General features: G+C 43.1%; 1 protein-coding gene across 2 annotated transcripts in view; it reads right to left on the bottom strand.

The window, feature by feature from the left end:
* Positions 1 to 15,421, bottom strand: part of LOC309562882 (pulmonary surfactant-associated protein D-like) — a 66,003-nt gene that overhangs the window by 45,768 nt on the left and 4,814 nt on the right. The window contains exons 4-5 of one of the 2 annotated variants that reach the window (XM_082267201.1): positions 4,500 to 4,562; positions 3,575 to 4,037 (exon numbers count right to left, since the gene is read on the bottom strand). In XM_082267201.1, coding sequence (XP_082123327.1) covers positions 3,640 to 4,037; positions 4,500 to 4,562 — 461 coding nt within the window. In that variant the 3' untranslated portion in view covers positions 3,575 to 3,639. Of the gene's footprint in view, positions 1 to 3,574; positions 4,038 to 4,499; positions 4,563 to 15,421 lie in introns of those variants that run through there. The other variant, XM_082267202.1, reaches the window with a different exon arrangement.

The raw sequence follows: 15,421 nt of genomic DNA, 5'->3' as shown, positions 1-15,421 counted from the left end.
TGACAACGGGGAGGGAAAATGGTTAATGGACCCAATTTGGACATGTTCACTTAGGGGTGTACTCACTTTTGCCAGCGGTTTAGACATTAATGGCTGTGTGTTGAGTTATTTTGAGGGAATAGCAAATTTACACTGTTATAGAAGCTGTACACTCACTACTTTACATTGTAACAAAGTGTCATTTCTTCAGTGTTGTCACATGAAAAGATATAATAAAATATTTACAAAAATGTGAAGGTTGTACTCACTTTTGTGGTTCAGCTGATGATATTAGCATTTGCTATGAGTCTGACTGTGCGGAGCAGTTCCCTATTGGCAATAGGCAGCTAGGCCTTTAACATGGATCTTAGGCCTAGAGTCCCAGAGTCTGGTCTGTGTGTCTTGGGAAGATGTGGACTTAAATTCAAAGTAACATTAGTCCAAGGGTCCCCTCAGCATACACCACACAAAGAGCAGTGTTCCCTCACAAGCCAGGGCCCATAGTCAGTAGGCAAGAGGCAAGCCTGCAGTTCCCTCCAATAAACCCTGCCCTGGGTGGGTTTATCACAGCTACCATGCACAGCTACACCAGATTCTAAATGTTCAGGTTTTAGCAAATCTCCCCCTAGGTTTGTGTGATGGTAAAGTGAAAACATTTTTTACAAATAAAATATACCGTATTTATCGGCGTATAACACGCACTTTTTCCTCCTAAAAATGGAGAAAAAAGCAGCAGTGCGTGTTATACACCGATATTAAAGAAATAAGGCCAGGAAGCATCGCCGAGAGCAGAAGGGGTGGGCCGGGCCGAGGAGAAGGAAGGACGAGCTGTCATAAGAGCAGAAGGGGGCGGGCCGGGCCGGGCCGAGGAGAAGGGAGAACGAGCAAGCGCAGTCATCGGAAGTCCCGCCTATGACAGACGTCACACGTCACAAAAAAAAATGTTCTGAGTTCAAAGCTGTTTATTTTAAATTTAAGCTTTTTTCCTGAAATTTCTCTCCAAATATTGAGGTGCGTGTTATACGTCGATAAATACTGTATTTTTTTTTTTGCTGAGCGCCTAGTATTTTTTCTTTTTTTTATCTGGGGGTGTTTTGCTGTGCACCACAGGAAGGTGTTGAATTTCCACGCTGACCAAAATATGTTAGAAATTGTGGGGTGGGGTGGGATGGGAATATTGTCTCCCTTGGCATGTGGCCAACATAAGAAGTGAGGGAAAAATCTCTCTAGTGTGGACATGGATTGTGAATTTCCAACCCTTCCCTACACTACCCAAAGCTTAAAATATAGTTGTTACTGATGAAAACATGCGTTATGTATCTATGTGTGCCTATTTGTAAACTTTTGCATATCTACATAACAACTATGAAATATGCTATGGTACTGGCCTTGCTTTGCATATAAATAGAGAAATTCCCACAAATTCCTACAAAAATTCAGAACCCTAGTCATGAATATTCTGTTTGCCCCTAGACCAGGGGTGTCACACTCAATTTCATTGTGGGCCGCTCTGGCATTATGGCTGCCCTCAAGGGACCTATTGTATCTGTAAGACTAGATGTCCAGAGCACCCCCCACTCCTTACATCAGAATTCAAGAGTCCTCCAACCTCCCTTTTATCGCAGTGCACCCCCCTTACCATGTGCTATTGCAGGGAAGAATCTGAAGGTTGAGCTCGGAAGTAGGACATGCAGGGTATAGAAGAGGACCAGAGGAGGGCAGCAGCCAGCTGCCAAGGTCTGCTGAATGCTGAGACCAGAGAAAGAAGAGACGAGGGGGTGCTGCTATTGCCCAGCGATGCGCAGGATTTGTAGGAGGAGCTCTGTCCTCCTATCTGCTGTTGAATGCTGAGAACCTACTTAGATGAGGTGGGGGTGGAGAAGAGGGGGTGCCACAGCTGCAGGAAAGATGCAATGGCCATATGAAATGACCTTAAGGTCTGGATTCGGCCCTCGGGCCTTGTGATTGACACGTACTCTAGACTATTAATTATGAGGAAATGGAGATGTAAGTTGGTCCCCAATTTTTAAGATGTTAAATTAATCTAATAAAAAAAAAAAATAGGAAATATGCCTGGCATTGCAATATGGCTCCTTTGCCAAATCCCACAACACTTGGGGCAACTGGCCTGTACATTGGCTGTTCTCTAAGGCCTTGTGGCATTTCTCTAACATCTCGCTGGGTCTGCTGTATATTGGAACGTCAACAAAGGTTTAGCTGTACTCTTGTCATTCTTAAATGTTCACACTACTGCCTTGATGTCTAAGAATTGTTATTGCAATTTACAATGTAAGCAACTGCATACTGGTATTGTGTTTTCAACAAAATTCACAATAAAAAGACATATTGAAAGAAAAGAAAAAAAAAAAAAAAAAGAAGAAATATGTTATGATACCATTTTTTGTTCCTTTTTAAAATAAAGAATTTATGAAAAAAAGTTGTTGCTGAAGTTACCATAACGTGTCCTAAGGCGCAAAGAAGTATTCATGTTCATTTAATCTAAACTTCCTTTAGAATAGTGAAATATACTTTGTTATGTAGGATTACTACTTCATGCTTGTCATTAATTCCCTTTGAGATTTCTTAAAATATGGAAATACATAATGATATATAGTACAGTAAAACCTTGGATTGTGAGCATAATTCGTTCCGGAAACATGCTTGTAATCCAAAGCACTCTTATATCAAAGCAAATTTCCCCATAAGAAATAATGGAAACTCAGATGATTTGTTCCACAACCATTTATTCATAAATCCATCAGTTTATAGTCCATATACAAAGATTATAGCATTGCAATAGGTTATATAACCATAAAATGTCCATCCACAAATAGCCGCTTCCACAAGGGGATTAGAAGCAAAATCCAGCAGGAGCTACAGAGTATCAAAGAGAAGAGAGGCACCTCTAAGTGTAGCAATATGGTTCCATTTAATAAAGGTACAACATTTAGCAACTCACATGGTTGATGAATAAAGATAGACCATCTTCTGCACCGCTGGCTGCTAGTCTGTAATCCTGACCGGGAAGACCACCCTGCAGCAAAGTGATCTGAAAGCGAGGGGCAGCATGGAAAGGATGACGTAGATGGCGGTGTGGAGGATGGTCTATGTAGACAGCTTTAGCCTGGATGCCTGCATCCTTAGATGTGCCTGTTCCAATCATCAACCATGTGAGTTGCTAAATGTTGTACCTTCATTAAATTTAACCATATTGCTACACTTAGAGGCGCCTCTATTCTCTTTTATACTCAGCTGTGACTTGAGAATACTTGTATATCAAAACATCGCTTGTATATCAAGTCAAAATTTATTTGAAAATTTTGCTTGTCTTGAACCAAGTTACTCTCAAACCAAGGTTTTACTGTATATGGTTTGTGCATTTGTTTATTTTTAATTTTATTTTATTTTTTATGTGACATAGGATTTTTTATACTACTAAATCAGAAGGTAGGTTTTATTGATGATTGGTAAACTGCTGAATTGTGATGGCTGCAATAATTTTATTATTTTCAGGTTTTCTTCTTTATTTTCACCTGATTACATTGAATTTTTGGGTGTAGATACAGTATGCTTCATCCTCTTTTTTTTAACTTATGGTCTTCCTTAAGTGCTCAAAAGTCAAAACACCCCTACAAATTAAAGTGATGAAGATTTTGTTTTTTAATCTCTGGAGATGGAAAACTCGCAGGTGATAAGACGTTTATTTTCACAAACAATGTCATTCCATTTTCCTGTACTGTGCAGCTCTACACAATTCTCCTCTCTGCCTTGATGATTATTGGGTTCATTTTCATTCCAGTTGGTGTAGGAGATCACCTCACCGGATGGATATCTGTAAATCCCATGTTCCTCAAGTTCATTTATTCCGAGATAAGAAAAAACACCGTACTGATTGGTGAGGGACCGTATTGCTTCATTCTCATCAGCATTCCTTGGAGAGGCCATTTGACCTCCAGCATTTGTGCACCTATCTTTAGCATCCTTGAAATCACCTTGGCTGCCATCTGAAAGGAAGATTTTGTCACCACTTCTAGCTTTTCCTTTGATAAATAAAGATTCTGCAATAGAAAGAGAAGAGAAAAAAATTCTATAATCACAAGGTGATATACTATCACTATAATGTGAAAGTATCTACAAGCAAAATGGTGATGGTAGGCTGGCACTACTTACCATGCTTTTTAGGCAAACCATGGCCCAACACATTACTAATACTATAAATGCTACAATTTAATGTATTCAGTGTTGCCTGAACCTATCTCTGTATAAGCTTATGGATTCACCTGAAATGTATAATGGTTGTATAAAGCAAAATGAAAGTCATCCAAACATGAAGAACCCGACGTATCAAAATATTTTACTAAGAACAAGATATGTCTCCAATGTCCAATTCAGATTCGGTCTCAAGACTCAAATCTGTGGGTCACTGAAGGAGAGAGTATGTTTTGAGTAGAACATTATGATACCTCTGGCCCTAAAGTTTCCCATCTATTTTTTTTTTTACTTTTTACCTTTCTTCTTACCTGTTTTCAGTTCTTTTAGTTGTCCTTCCAAGGCTTTGATATTTCTTCGGAGATCATCACATACTGAGGAAAGAGAAGTTGATACTGTTTAAGGATTAATAGTTAGGGCAATAACGTCTTTCATATACCTGCTGAAAAATGTATTTATTGTTTTTAATGTAGCATACTCTAGTGTGCTACTAGTGTGAGTTCAGGCAAATTTATGTGTTGGCTGATGTTTAACTTGTGAGTCTTGAATCTGGGTCAAATGTTTATTACAGGTCAGGGCTGGATGACTCATACAGGCAAATCTCTGGTGCCTTTGGTTCTGGGAGTTTGGAGAAACTTCTAGAAACTGAAGGGTGGAGGCCTGCAGGGTTGATCTGCATACCTAGGGGAGCTCAACCAATCCCCAGGCAGTGGGCCTGGCATGGGGTCTGAGCCAACCCTTAAATATGGAGTCATGCTGGCCGGGGAGTCCGGTGGAAGATGGAGATGGAGTGCTGAGGAGACAGGTGGCCCTTGAGGAGAACCCCTACCTTTGGCTGGAGCTTGGGCTGACTTGGGAGGACCCTGACAGCAGAGCAGTTTGAAGGGAAGTGGCAGCTGCAGCAATGAGAACAGTGTGAGTACATCAGCATGGTCAGAGACTTATAATTGGAGAGATTATAGCAGGTCTCTTTGGAAGATAATTCCATGCTTTAATCTTTCATTAACCTTGCCCTGGGAGATCCCCGAAGCAGTCAGGCAGGCTGGTGAAAAGGCAGCCGGGTAGACTGGTGAAGAGGCAGCCGTGTAGTCTGGTGAAGAGGCAGCCGGGTAGACTGGTCAAGAGGCAGCCAGATAGATTGGTGAAGAGGCAGCCAGGTAGACCGGTAAAGAGGCAGTTGAGCAGACTAGTTAAGGCTAGTTGAGGCAGCAGGGTGGGCTGGCATTTCCTATTGTAGCACACTACAGGTAGGTGCTAGGTAAAAGTATAATGGGCCTTGGCTGCCTAACAGCAGGGCCATGATTTCAGCTGGGCTGTCATGTCTCCCAGGTGTGGTTACTGAGAGAGGAGTCTCCCCACTGGCTCTGTGAGAGGATTCTCATTGGGCAGTGGAGGAAATCCAATCAGTGGCCCATTCGGGCTTATATCTACCCCAGAAGGCAAATTCTGTCGCAGAGGATTATGGGAGGGGGTATAAGTCTGAGGGGAGCGCAGGACGCATGAGGCAGTTGAGCAGACTAGTTAAGAGACAACAGGGTGGGCTGGCATTTCCTATTGTAGCACACTACAGGTAGGTGCTAGGTAAAAGTATAATGGACCTTGGCTGCCTAATAGCAGGGCCATGATTTCAGCTGGGCTGTCATGTCTCCCAGGTGTGGTTACTGAGAGGGGAGTCTCCCCACTGGCTCTGTGAGAGGATTCTCATTGGGCAGTGGAGGAAATCCAATCAGTGGCCCATTCGGGCTTATATCTACCCCAGAAGGCAGATTCTGTCGCAGAGGATTCTGGGAGGGGGTATAAGTCTGAGGGGAGCGCATGACGCTGCATCTTTGGTGGGAAGCAGAGTCCCAGGAGGGAGAGTACGGCTGTCTCTCCTCCTGTCAGAAGGATCGGGTGTCTTGGGTGGCTGCCTGAGTATCCAGAAGGGAGAGCTGAGCTGCAGAGAGGATCCGGTGTGCCGAGGACCAGTGGAGAAAGAGGGGTTCAGTTCCAGGAAAGCCTTCCAAGGTCGTGAGTACTGTGAAATGCCCCTGGGGTCTGCCTAGTGTAGAGGGGACCACTCCGGTAAAGCTCCTAGGGATCCTTTAATTGGCTCTATACAATGCGTTTGTTATTTACAAAGCTACTAGAAGAACTGGATCCTTCCTAAAATTTCAGGAAGTGATCATCTCAGCCCTTTTGTATCAAAAAGCCCAAAGCCGAAATCCAGATGCAGATAGCTGGCTAGTGACTACATGAGAGGCATTATCCAGATGTCCTCCAACCTACCCTAACACAAAAGTCACCCCAAAAAAGGTGTTGCGTCTATGGTAAAATGGGAATGATGCATGAAACCCAGTTTTTCTGTCTTTCCTGTCCTGACCAGTTTGGCCGCTGCCTCAAGGATTGGTTCCATTGCTACCACACTGTAGTGGACTATTAGTCTGCAGTGGCGGGACAATGTTAACCAGTGCCCAGGGCGAAGATGCCAAATTGCCCCCCCAAACACAAGAATAACCCCCAGTACAGGTGTCAGTGGATGTAACAACTTCCAGCATTTATGTCAGTGGACATAATAATAACCCCCAGCACAGGTGTTGATGCACAAAGTAACTCCCAGCATTGGTGTCAGTGGACATTATAATAACCCCCAGCACAGGTGTCGGTGGATGCAATAACTCCCAGGATTCATGTCAATGGATGCATTAATAACACCCCAACACAGGTGTCAGTGGATGCAATAACTCCCAGCACTGATGTCAAATGATGCATTAATATCTCCTAGCATTGGTGTCAGAGGATGCATTAATAACCCCCAGTAAGGGTGTCAGTGGATGCAATAACTCCCAGCATTGATGTCAGAGGATGCATTATTAATCCCCAGCATTAGTGTCAGAGGATGCATTAATAACCCCCAGCATTAGTGTAAGAGGATGCATTAATACCCCCCAGCATTAGTGTCAGAGGATGCATTATTAACCCCTAGCATTATTGTAAGAGGATGCATTAATAACCCCCAGCATTAGTGTAAGAGGATGCATTAATAACCCCCAGCATTAGTGTCAGAGGATGCATTATTAAAGCCTGGTACACAATACAGTTTTTTTGCACGAAAATTGCCATTGGCTGAGAGCACTGATTGGTCTACCTGTGTGTATGGTATGGGGCTTAACTCCCAGCATTGGTGTCAGAGGATGCATTAATAACTACCAGCATTGGTGTCAGAGGACGCATTAAAAACCCCCAGGATTGGTGTCACTGCACAAAATAAATCCCAGTATTGATGTCAATGGGCACAATATTAACTCCCAGCAATAATGTCAGTATTATCCACCCCCTCCCCAACATTAGTGGTCAGTGGCATTGAAATTTAACCCCTTCCATGACTACCAATGTGGGAGGAGGGGATTAACTTTCACTGACATTACCACAAATGCTGAAGAGGGGTGGTATGTTAAAATGTCACTGCCACTGACCACCAATGCAGTGAGGACAGTGTTAGTGAAAGTTAAACCCCATATACACTTGCATTGGTGGTCATGGTAGTGCTAACCCCTTCCTAAATCTCAACCTGTTCCAGTCCCAATCCCTACTTCTTGTGCGCTGATGTTGGACAGGGAGCAGCAGCAATGACATCACATATCACAGTCTGAGCTTACTTCAGCACACACTCAGTCCTGCTCAGCTCACATCCCCCTTTTCCATGTGGGCCGGCGGGCAGGTGGGCCGACTTCGAGTTGTCCTGCACCAGAGCGCCTAAAACTGCTGGAGAAGGTAGGAGGAGGAGATTCAGTGCCAAAACTGGAGGGAGGATTTTCCTTTTTTTTGCAGCCCTGCACTGTGCTCAGAGCCCAGTGCCTATGTAGTACCCTCCTAGGTAGGTGCTAGAAACTATCGTTTTGGATCTTTTCTGCTTACCAGAGGGGATGCCAGGTAAATCTATATTGTTCTCACCACAGAGCAGGATTTGCTAGTGAGGTCTGCTCAATGTGCTCAGGTGCGGTTCAGTTTGTCTGAAGTGTTTCACATTGGTCCAATAGGGAGGCATATTAGACAGTGGCAGGAAACATGACCTTTCGGGAGCCTAGCCACATACGGTGTTCCAAAATCCAATGAGCATCTTCCGGCTTTCAAAGGACGTAACTTGCGTATTTGATTTTTTGACTACCTATCACAGTTTTAGGGGCCCCATAGTACAAACACGCCCCATATGACCCCTTTTTGTAAAATAGACACTCCAGGGTATTTGCTAAGAAGCATGGAGAGGCATGGAGAGTATTTTGCAGATCTTATTTGTTGCCACATGTTTTTGGAAAATGAAGAAAAAGCGAAAATGTGTTTTTTTTTCCTTGCTTCGATTTTCAAAGCCTTGTGACAAGAAATGAGATCTGCAAAATACTCACCATGCATTTTATCAAATGCTTTGGAGTGTCTACTTTACAAAAATGGGTCACTTGGGAGGCGTTTGTACTATCCTGGCATTTTAGGGCCTTCAAAACTGTGATAGGTAGTCAGGAAATCAAATGTGTAAGTTATGCCCTTTGAAAGCCGGAAGGTGTTCATTGGATTTTGGGGCTCACACATGTAAGGTCCTCATACTCAGGAGATGAAGCAGAATGTGTTTTGGGGTGTAATTCCATGTATACCCATGACGCTTGTGAGAAATATCTCAGTAAAGTAACAAAAAAAATTTTTTTCATCTTTCACGTTTTCATTTTCCAAAAACTTGTGGCAAAAAATAAGATCTTCCAAAGACTCAACATGCCTCTTAGCAGCTAACACTTTGGGGTGTCTTCATTACAAAAAGGGGTCATTTTGGGGATGTATATACTGTCCTGGCATTTTACAGCCTCCGAAAATGTGATAGATTGTCTGGAAATCCAATGCGTAATTGACACCCCTTAAAAGCCTGAAGGTGGTCATTGGATTGTGGGCCCCTGTATGTGGCTAGGCTGCCTAAACATCTTTCACATATGGTGTCCCCATACTCAGGATAAGTAGAAAAATGTTTTTTGGGGTATAATTCCACATATACCCATTACAAGTGTGAGAAATATCTCAAGTGAAAACTTTGGAAATTTTTTTTTTTTTGTCATTTTTTAAAAGCTTGTGGCAAAAAAAAAATCCATGGACTCAACATTACTCTTAGCAAAAAAATTAGGGTTTCTTCTTTCCAAAAAGGTGTTATTTGGAGGGGGGAGGGGGGTTTTACTGCCCTGGCATTTTACCACCTCAAGAAATTTGAGTGATAGTGTAACGCTCCTGCGTTTCTTATATGGTGTGGATTTTCAGCTGCAGAAATAGTTCCACGTCAGTAGTCATGTAAGAGATATGCTGAGATACCATTCCCAACCTCAATGACTCATCATGTGTGGAAGGTCTTATTTCAGCCAGTAAATACACACAATTAGCAAGCTGGTTCCTAGAGTGACTTTATGTATGTGGTAACACAATGATGAAGGTTGAGGGATAGGTTGAGTGGAGGTGGTAAGTGATAGACACTTGAAGGTGAGACAGTAGCAGATGGATGCAGGAAGGTTTAGCAATGTTGTATGGTAGCAGATGACAGAATAGCAGGTGGACATACAAAAGAGATCAACCCAGTGCAGAAAAGTAGCAGTAGTCTCAAGAGCTAGCAATCTAGTTATGCAGATGTGATAAACAGTCTTTACTATGCAGAGCTAGATAGTGTAAGCTTAGTATAAGTTTATAGAGAATTCCCCTGCGGGGTACTTAGCACTATTAGCGATACAGCCGAAGGGTGGTTCAGGAGAGGCGGATGATCCAGTAGCGGGATACAGGGATCAGCGCAGCGAGGTTCCGTCAGCGAGGTAAGCTTGCAAGCATGGAAGCTTCAAGCAAGGTTAGCATCCAGGTAAGGGTGTTTGAACGAACACATGTGAGTGAGAACCGGCGATTTAAATAGCCATCTAGTCCGGCGCTGGGTGATGACAGCTCCAGTCTTAAAGGTGTATGCGCACCTTTCCAAAAGTAAATGGTGGGGCGCATACACTTGTGGAAAGTGTAATTTAGGGTACCAAAGGTACCGGAACATTACAATACCCCCCCCCTTAAGGCCTGCTCCTGAAGGCCTCTGGAGCTGGTTTGTCTGGGTATCTCGCATGAAAATTGCGGATTAATCTAGGGGCATGTATGTCAGAGGTGTTTAGCCAGGTGTCGTCTTGGGGCCCATAGTTCTTCCATCTAACCAAGTACTGAAGTCTTCTTCTGTAGATACGAGAATCCAGAATCTCTTTTATCTCGTATTCTTCTCCACCTTCAACTTGTACAGGAGGGGGAGGTGGAATATTAGGCCTTATTCCTTGGTCCGGAACATGGGGTTTCAGTAGCGACACATGGAAAATGGGATGGATTTTTAGGTCCATTGGCAATGTAAGCTGCACTGCAGCTTTTCCAATAAGTTTCTTGATTGGGAAAGGTCCCAAGAACAGAGGTCCAAGCTTTTTGCTAGGGATCTTCAGTCTCAAGTTTTTTGTTGAGAGCCAAACGAGGTCCCCGATAGTATACTGTGGAGAAGGTCTTCTACGAAGATCATAGTACTTCTTTTGTTGACTGTGAGCGTGTGCAATGGTAGTATTTAGTAAACCCAGAGAATCCTTTATTTGGGTAAGATAGTCTGAGGCTACTGGGTTATTTGAAGGAAGGATGCGTGGAGGGAGAATAGAGGGATGGAACCCATAGTTCAAGTAGAACGGACTCTGCTTGGTCGTACTGTGGGTTGCGTTGTTGTAGGCAAATTCTGCCAGGGGGAGAAGATCCAACCAATCATCCTGTTGGTAAGAAGTGTAACAACGTAAATACTGCTCGATGCATTGGTTGACTCTTTCAGTCTGTCCGTTGGTCTGCGGATGGTAAGGAGAAGTGAGCTTCCGCTCAATCCGTAGTATGTGACATAGTTCTTGCCAGAATTTAGAAATAAATTGGGATCCACGGTCAGACAGAAGAGTTTTTGGGATACCATGTAATCTGAAGACATGTTTCATCAGGAGTTCTGCCGTTTGTTTGGACGAAGGTAGTCTGCGAATAGCAATGAAATGTGCCATCTTTGTCAGATGGTCCACTGACACCAAGATGGTATTAAATCCTTTGGAAGGAGGCAATTCTACGATGAAGTCCAATGACAAAACCTCCCATGGAGTTTGGGGTATTGGTAGACTGCATAGTAGACCGGATGGTCTCGTAGTGTCAATTTTGGACCTGGCACAGACATTGCATGAAGAGACGAATTTTTGTATAGATGTTTTCATGTCAGGCCACCAGAATTGCCGAGAAATCAAATTGAAAGTCTTTGTCATACCCATATGTCCTGCCATAGGCACATCATGCGATAATTCCAAGATCTTGGTGCGTAGGGTAGGTGGTATGTAAAGTTTGTCGTTGTAGTAGAGGAAGCCTTCTGCATCAGTATTTAGTTGTGGTGGGGGTGAATCCAAACTTATACCATGCAGAACCTCTTCCTTCAAGGAACGGACAACTCCAATAATGCGTTTGTGAGGTATTATAGGAACGGAAGGAATTTCAAAGTAATTTTCTTCAGTTAGTCGTGATAGTGCATCCGCCTTTTTGTTCTTATCTGCAGGTGTGTAGGTCACTAGGAAGTTAAACCTTAGAATAGTGACCATCGTACCTGTCGATGCGAGAGAGTTTTGCTAGTCTGAAGATATTGGAGGTTTTTATGGTCCGTGTATATAATTATTGGTAATTGGGTGCCTTCGAGTAAATGTCGCCAATTCTCCAGAGCCAATTTTATAGCAAGCAGTTCCTTTTCACCCACGGGGTAATTTATCTCGGGACTGCTCAGGGATTTAGAAAAAAAAGCGACTGGATGAAGTGGTGAAGTGTGGGTAGGTCGTTGGGAGAGTATTGCTCCTACTGCCATGTTTGACGCATCTACCTCCAGAATGTATTGGAGGGATGGGTCTGGATGGCGTAATATGGGAGCGGAAGTAAACCTTGTCTTTAACAAGTGGAAAGCCTTATTTGCTTCTTCTGACCATTTAAATGGTATTTTTATGCTAGTGAGCTGTGTGAGGGGTCTCACAATAGCAGAAAAGTTTTTTATGAACTTCCTGTAGAAATTTGAAAATCTCAGGAATCGCTGTAGCGCCTTGCGTGTAGTTGGTGTAGGCCAATCCTGAATGCAGGATATTTTACTCATGTCCATCTCGATTCCTGTTTTGGATATGATGTAGCCTAGAAAGAGTACCTCATCTTTATGGAACAAGCATTTATTCAGCTTCACATAAAACAAGTCTTACATGTCTTATGTGTTCAGACAGGGTCCGTGAATATATAAGTATATCGTCCAGATATACCACAACACAGACATCTAGTAAGTCTTTAAAAATATCGTTTATAAATCGTTGGAAAACTGCAGGGGCATTGCATAGGCCGAATGGCATCACAAGATATTCGAACAATCCGTATCTAGTTCTGAATGCAGTCTTCCACTCGTGTCCATCACGGATTCGAATGAGATTGTATGCTCCTTTCAGGTCTAATTTTGAAAAATAGGTAGCTCCACGCACCTGCTCAATGAGCTCAGGGATAAGCGGTAGAGGATAGCGATCTTTTATTGTGATAGCATTCAATTTCCTGTAGTCGATGATAGGTCTGAGACTTGAATCTTTATTGCGAACAAAAAAGAGTCCTGCTGCTTTGGAAGAAGTGGAAGGTCTAATAAAACCTTTTTCCAAGTTCTCATCCAAATAGGTTTTGAGATGGGCAAGTTCATCCTGTGAAAGAGGATAAACATGACCGAATGGCAATTTGCTATTTGGGAGTAGATCAATGCTACAATCATAGTCTCGATGAGGAGGTAATGCTTGAGCATTTTTCTCAAGAAAAACCTCAGAAAGATCCTGATAACATAGTGGTGCAATCTCATCTGTCACCACAGACAGAATCTTCCCGGAAAACGGGAGGTTACACGTTTCCTCGCAATAACAAGAAGGGAAGGTCAAGGACCGTTTCTTCCAATCTATGGTTGGTTGGTGTGTGTGTAACCAGGGAAGTCCCAACACAATGGGAAAGTGGGGTGAAGGTATTAAATCGAAGGTAGAAGTCTCCCTATGAGACTCGTTAATAGTGACTAGAAGTGCTTGTGTCTGATCGGTGATCGGACCAGAGGATAACGGAACACCGGTAATAAGACTTACTGAGACAGGTTTGAGTTTAGAAATAATAGGAATTTTATTTAAAGCAGCAAAACATATATCCATATAATTTCCACAAGATCCTGTGTCAATCATGGCCTTAGTAGTAATCCTGTTCTGGTCCCACTGTAATGTCAAAAAAACAGAAATGTAGGGGTTAGTGAATGAAGTTGTCAATCCTCCTAGAGAGACATGTGAACACTCACCCTTCTTTTTGTTGACTAGGGGACAGACATTTATCTTGTGATCCGGGGATGCACAGTACAAGCAGAGATTTTCATTTCGTCTTTTGGCTTTTTCCATAGTTGATAGCGGTGGGCGTATGGTTCCTACCTCCATAGGAACGGCCAGACTCCGAGAGGAAACGGATAATGGCATTCCCATCTTTTCAGCCTTTCTTTCTCGTAGTCTTCTATCTATGGTAATACTGAGTTGTATTAATGCATCCAGGGTTTTTGGCAGATCCGCTCGGGCGAGCTCGTCCTTAACGGCTTCTGATAGGCCAAGCCTAAATTGGGTTTTCAGAGATGCATCATTCCATTCTGAATCAAGGGTCCATCAGGGTGAACTCTGCGACAATGTCTTCTACAGGCCTCCTTCCTTGTTTCAAGGATCTTAACTGAAGATCAGCAGTACTCTGCCTATTGGGGTCATCATATAGGCTAGTGAGCTCTGCCAGGAACAAGGCATAGGAGTTGAGAAGCTGGTCGTTTTTCTCAAAAAGAGAATCTGCCCAGGCTCGAGGATCGCTTGATAGGTAAGAAATAATAGTACAAACCTTAATGTGATCAGTAAGGTAGGTACGAGGTTTTAGCAAAAAAAGTAACTCACATGCGTTTTTGAATTCGCGAAATTTTTTGCGATCGCCTGTAAATACCAAAGGGGGATTTATCTTGGGTTCAGGGGACTGAGCAGAGGTAAGTTGTGTCAGTCTAATTACCTGCTGCGACAGAGCCTGATTGTCTTCTTTTAATTCAGCAAGTGCGTGTATTAACGCAGATACTTGCTGTTTTAATTGTGTCACCTGAGTGGTTATTTCTGCTGAATCCATTTTTGGGTTCGTTCAATCTGTAACGCTCCTGCGTTTCTTATATGGTGTGGATTTTCAGCTGCAGAAATAGTTCCACGTCAGTAGTCATGTAAGAGATATGCTGAGATACCATTCCCAACCTCAATGACTCATCATGTGTGGAAGGTCTTATTTCAGCCAGTAAATACACACAATTAGCAAGCTGGTTCCTAGAGTGACTTTATGTATGTGGTAACACAATGATGAAGGTTGAGGGATAGGTTGAGTGGAGGTGGTAGGTGATAGACACTTGAAGGTGAGACAGTAGCAGATGGATGCAGGAAGGTTTAGCAATGTTGTATGGTAGCAGATGACAGAATAGCAGGTGGACATACAAAAGAGATCAACCCAGTGCAGAAAAGTAGCAGTAGTCTCAAGAGCTAGCAATCTAGTTATGCAGATGTGATAAACAGTCTTTACTATGCAGAGCTAGATAGTGTAAGCTTAGTATAAGTTTATAGAGAATTCCCCTGCGGGGTACTTAGCACTATTAGCGATACAGCCGAAGGGTGGTTCAGGAGAGGCGAATGATCCAGTAGCGGGATACAGGGATCAGCGCAGCGAGGTTCCGTCAGCGAGGTAAGCTTGCAAGCATGGAAGCTTCAAGCAAGGTTAGCATCCAGGTAAGGGTGTTTGAACGAACACATGTGAGTGAGAACCGGCGATTTAAATAGCCATCTAGTCCGGCGCTGGGTGATGACAGCTCCAGTCTTAAAGGTGTATGCGCACCTTTCCAAAAGTAAATGGTGGGGCGCATACACTTGTGGAAAGTGTAATTTAGGGTACCAAAGGTACCGGAACATTACAGATAGACAGTCCGAAATTTGGAGCTGTGTAAATTCCAGTATAAATACTATAGTTTGTAGACACTATAACCATACCTCCCAACTTTTTGAGATGGGAATGAGGGACATCTATTAGCAAAAGTATGTAGGCATAAGACACACCTCCTGCCACGCCCCCCTTAAAGGAGAATTGTACAACAAAAATAGTAGTAGTAGTTAAACCC

The sequence above is a fragment of the Pelophylax lessonae genome, assembly GCF_965119305.1.
Source record: "Pelophylax lessonae genome assembly, chromosome: 9".
Taxonomy (NCBI): Eukaryota; Metazoa; Chordata; class Amphibia; order Anura; family Ranidae; genus Pelophylax; species Pelophylax lessonae.
The sequence above is the reverse complement of the archived record's forward strand: the minus strand, read 5'-3'. Positions and strand labels throughout refer to the sequence as shown.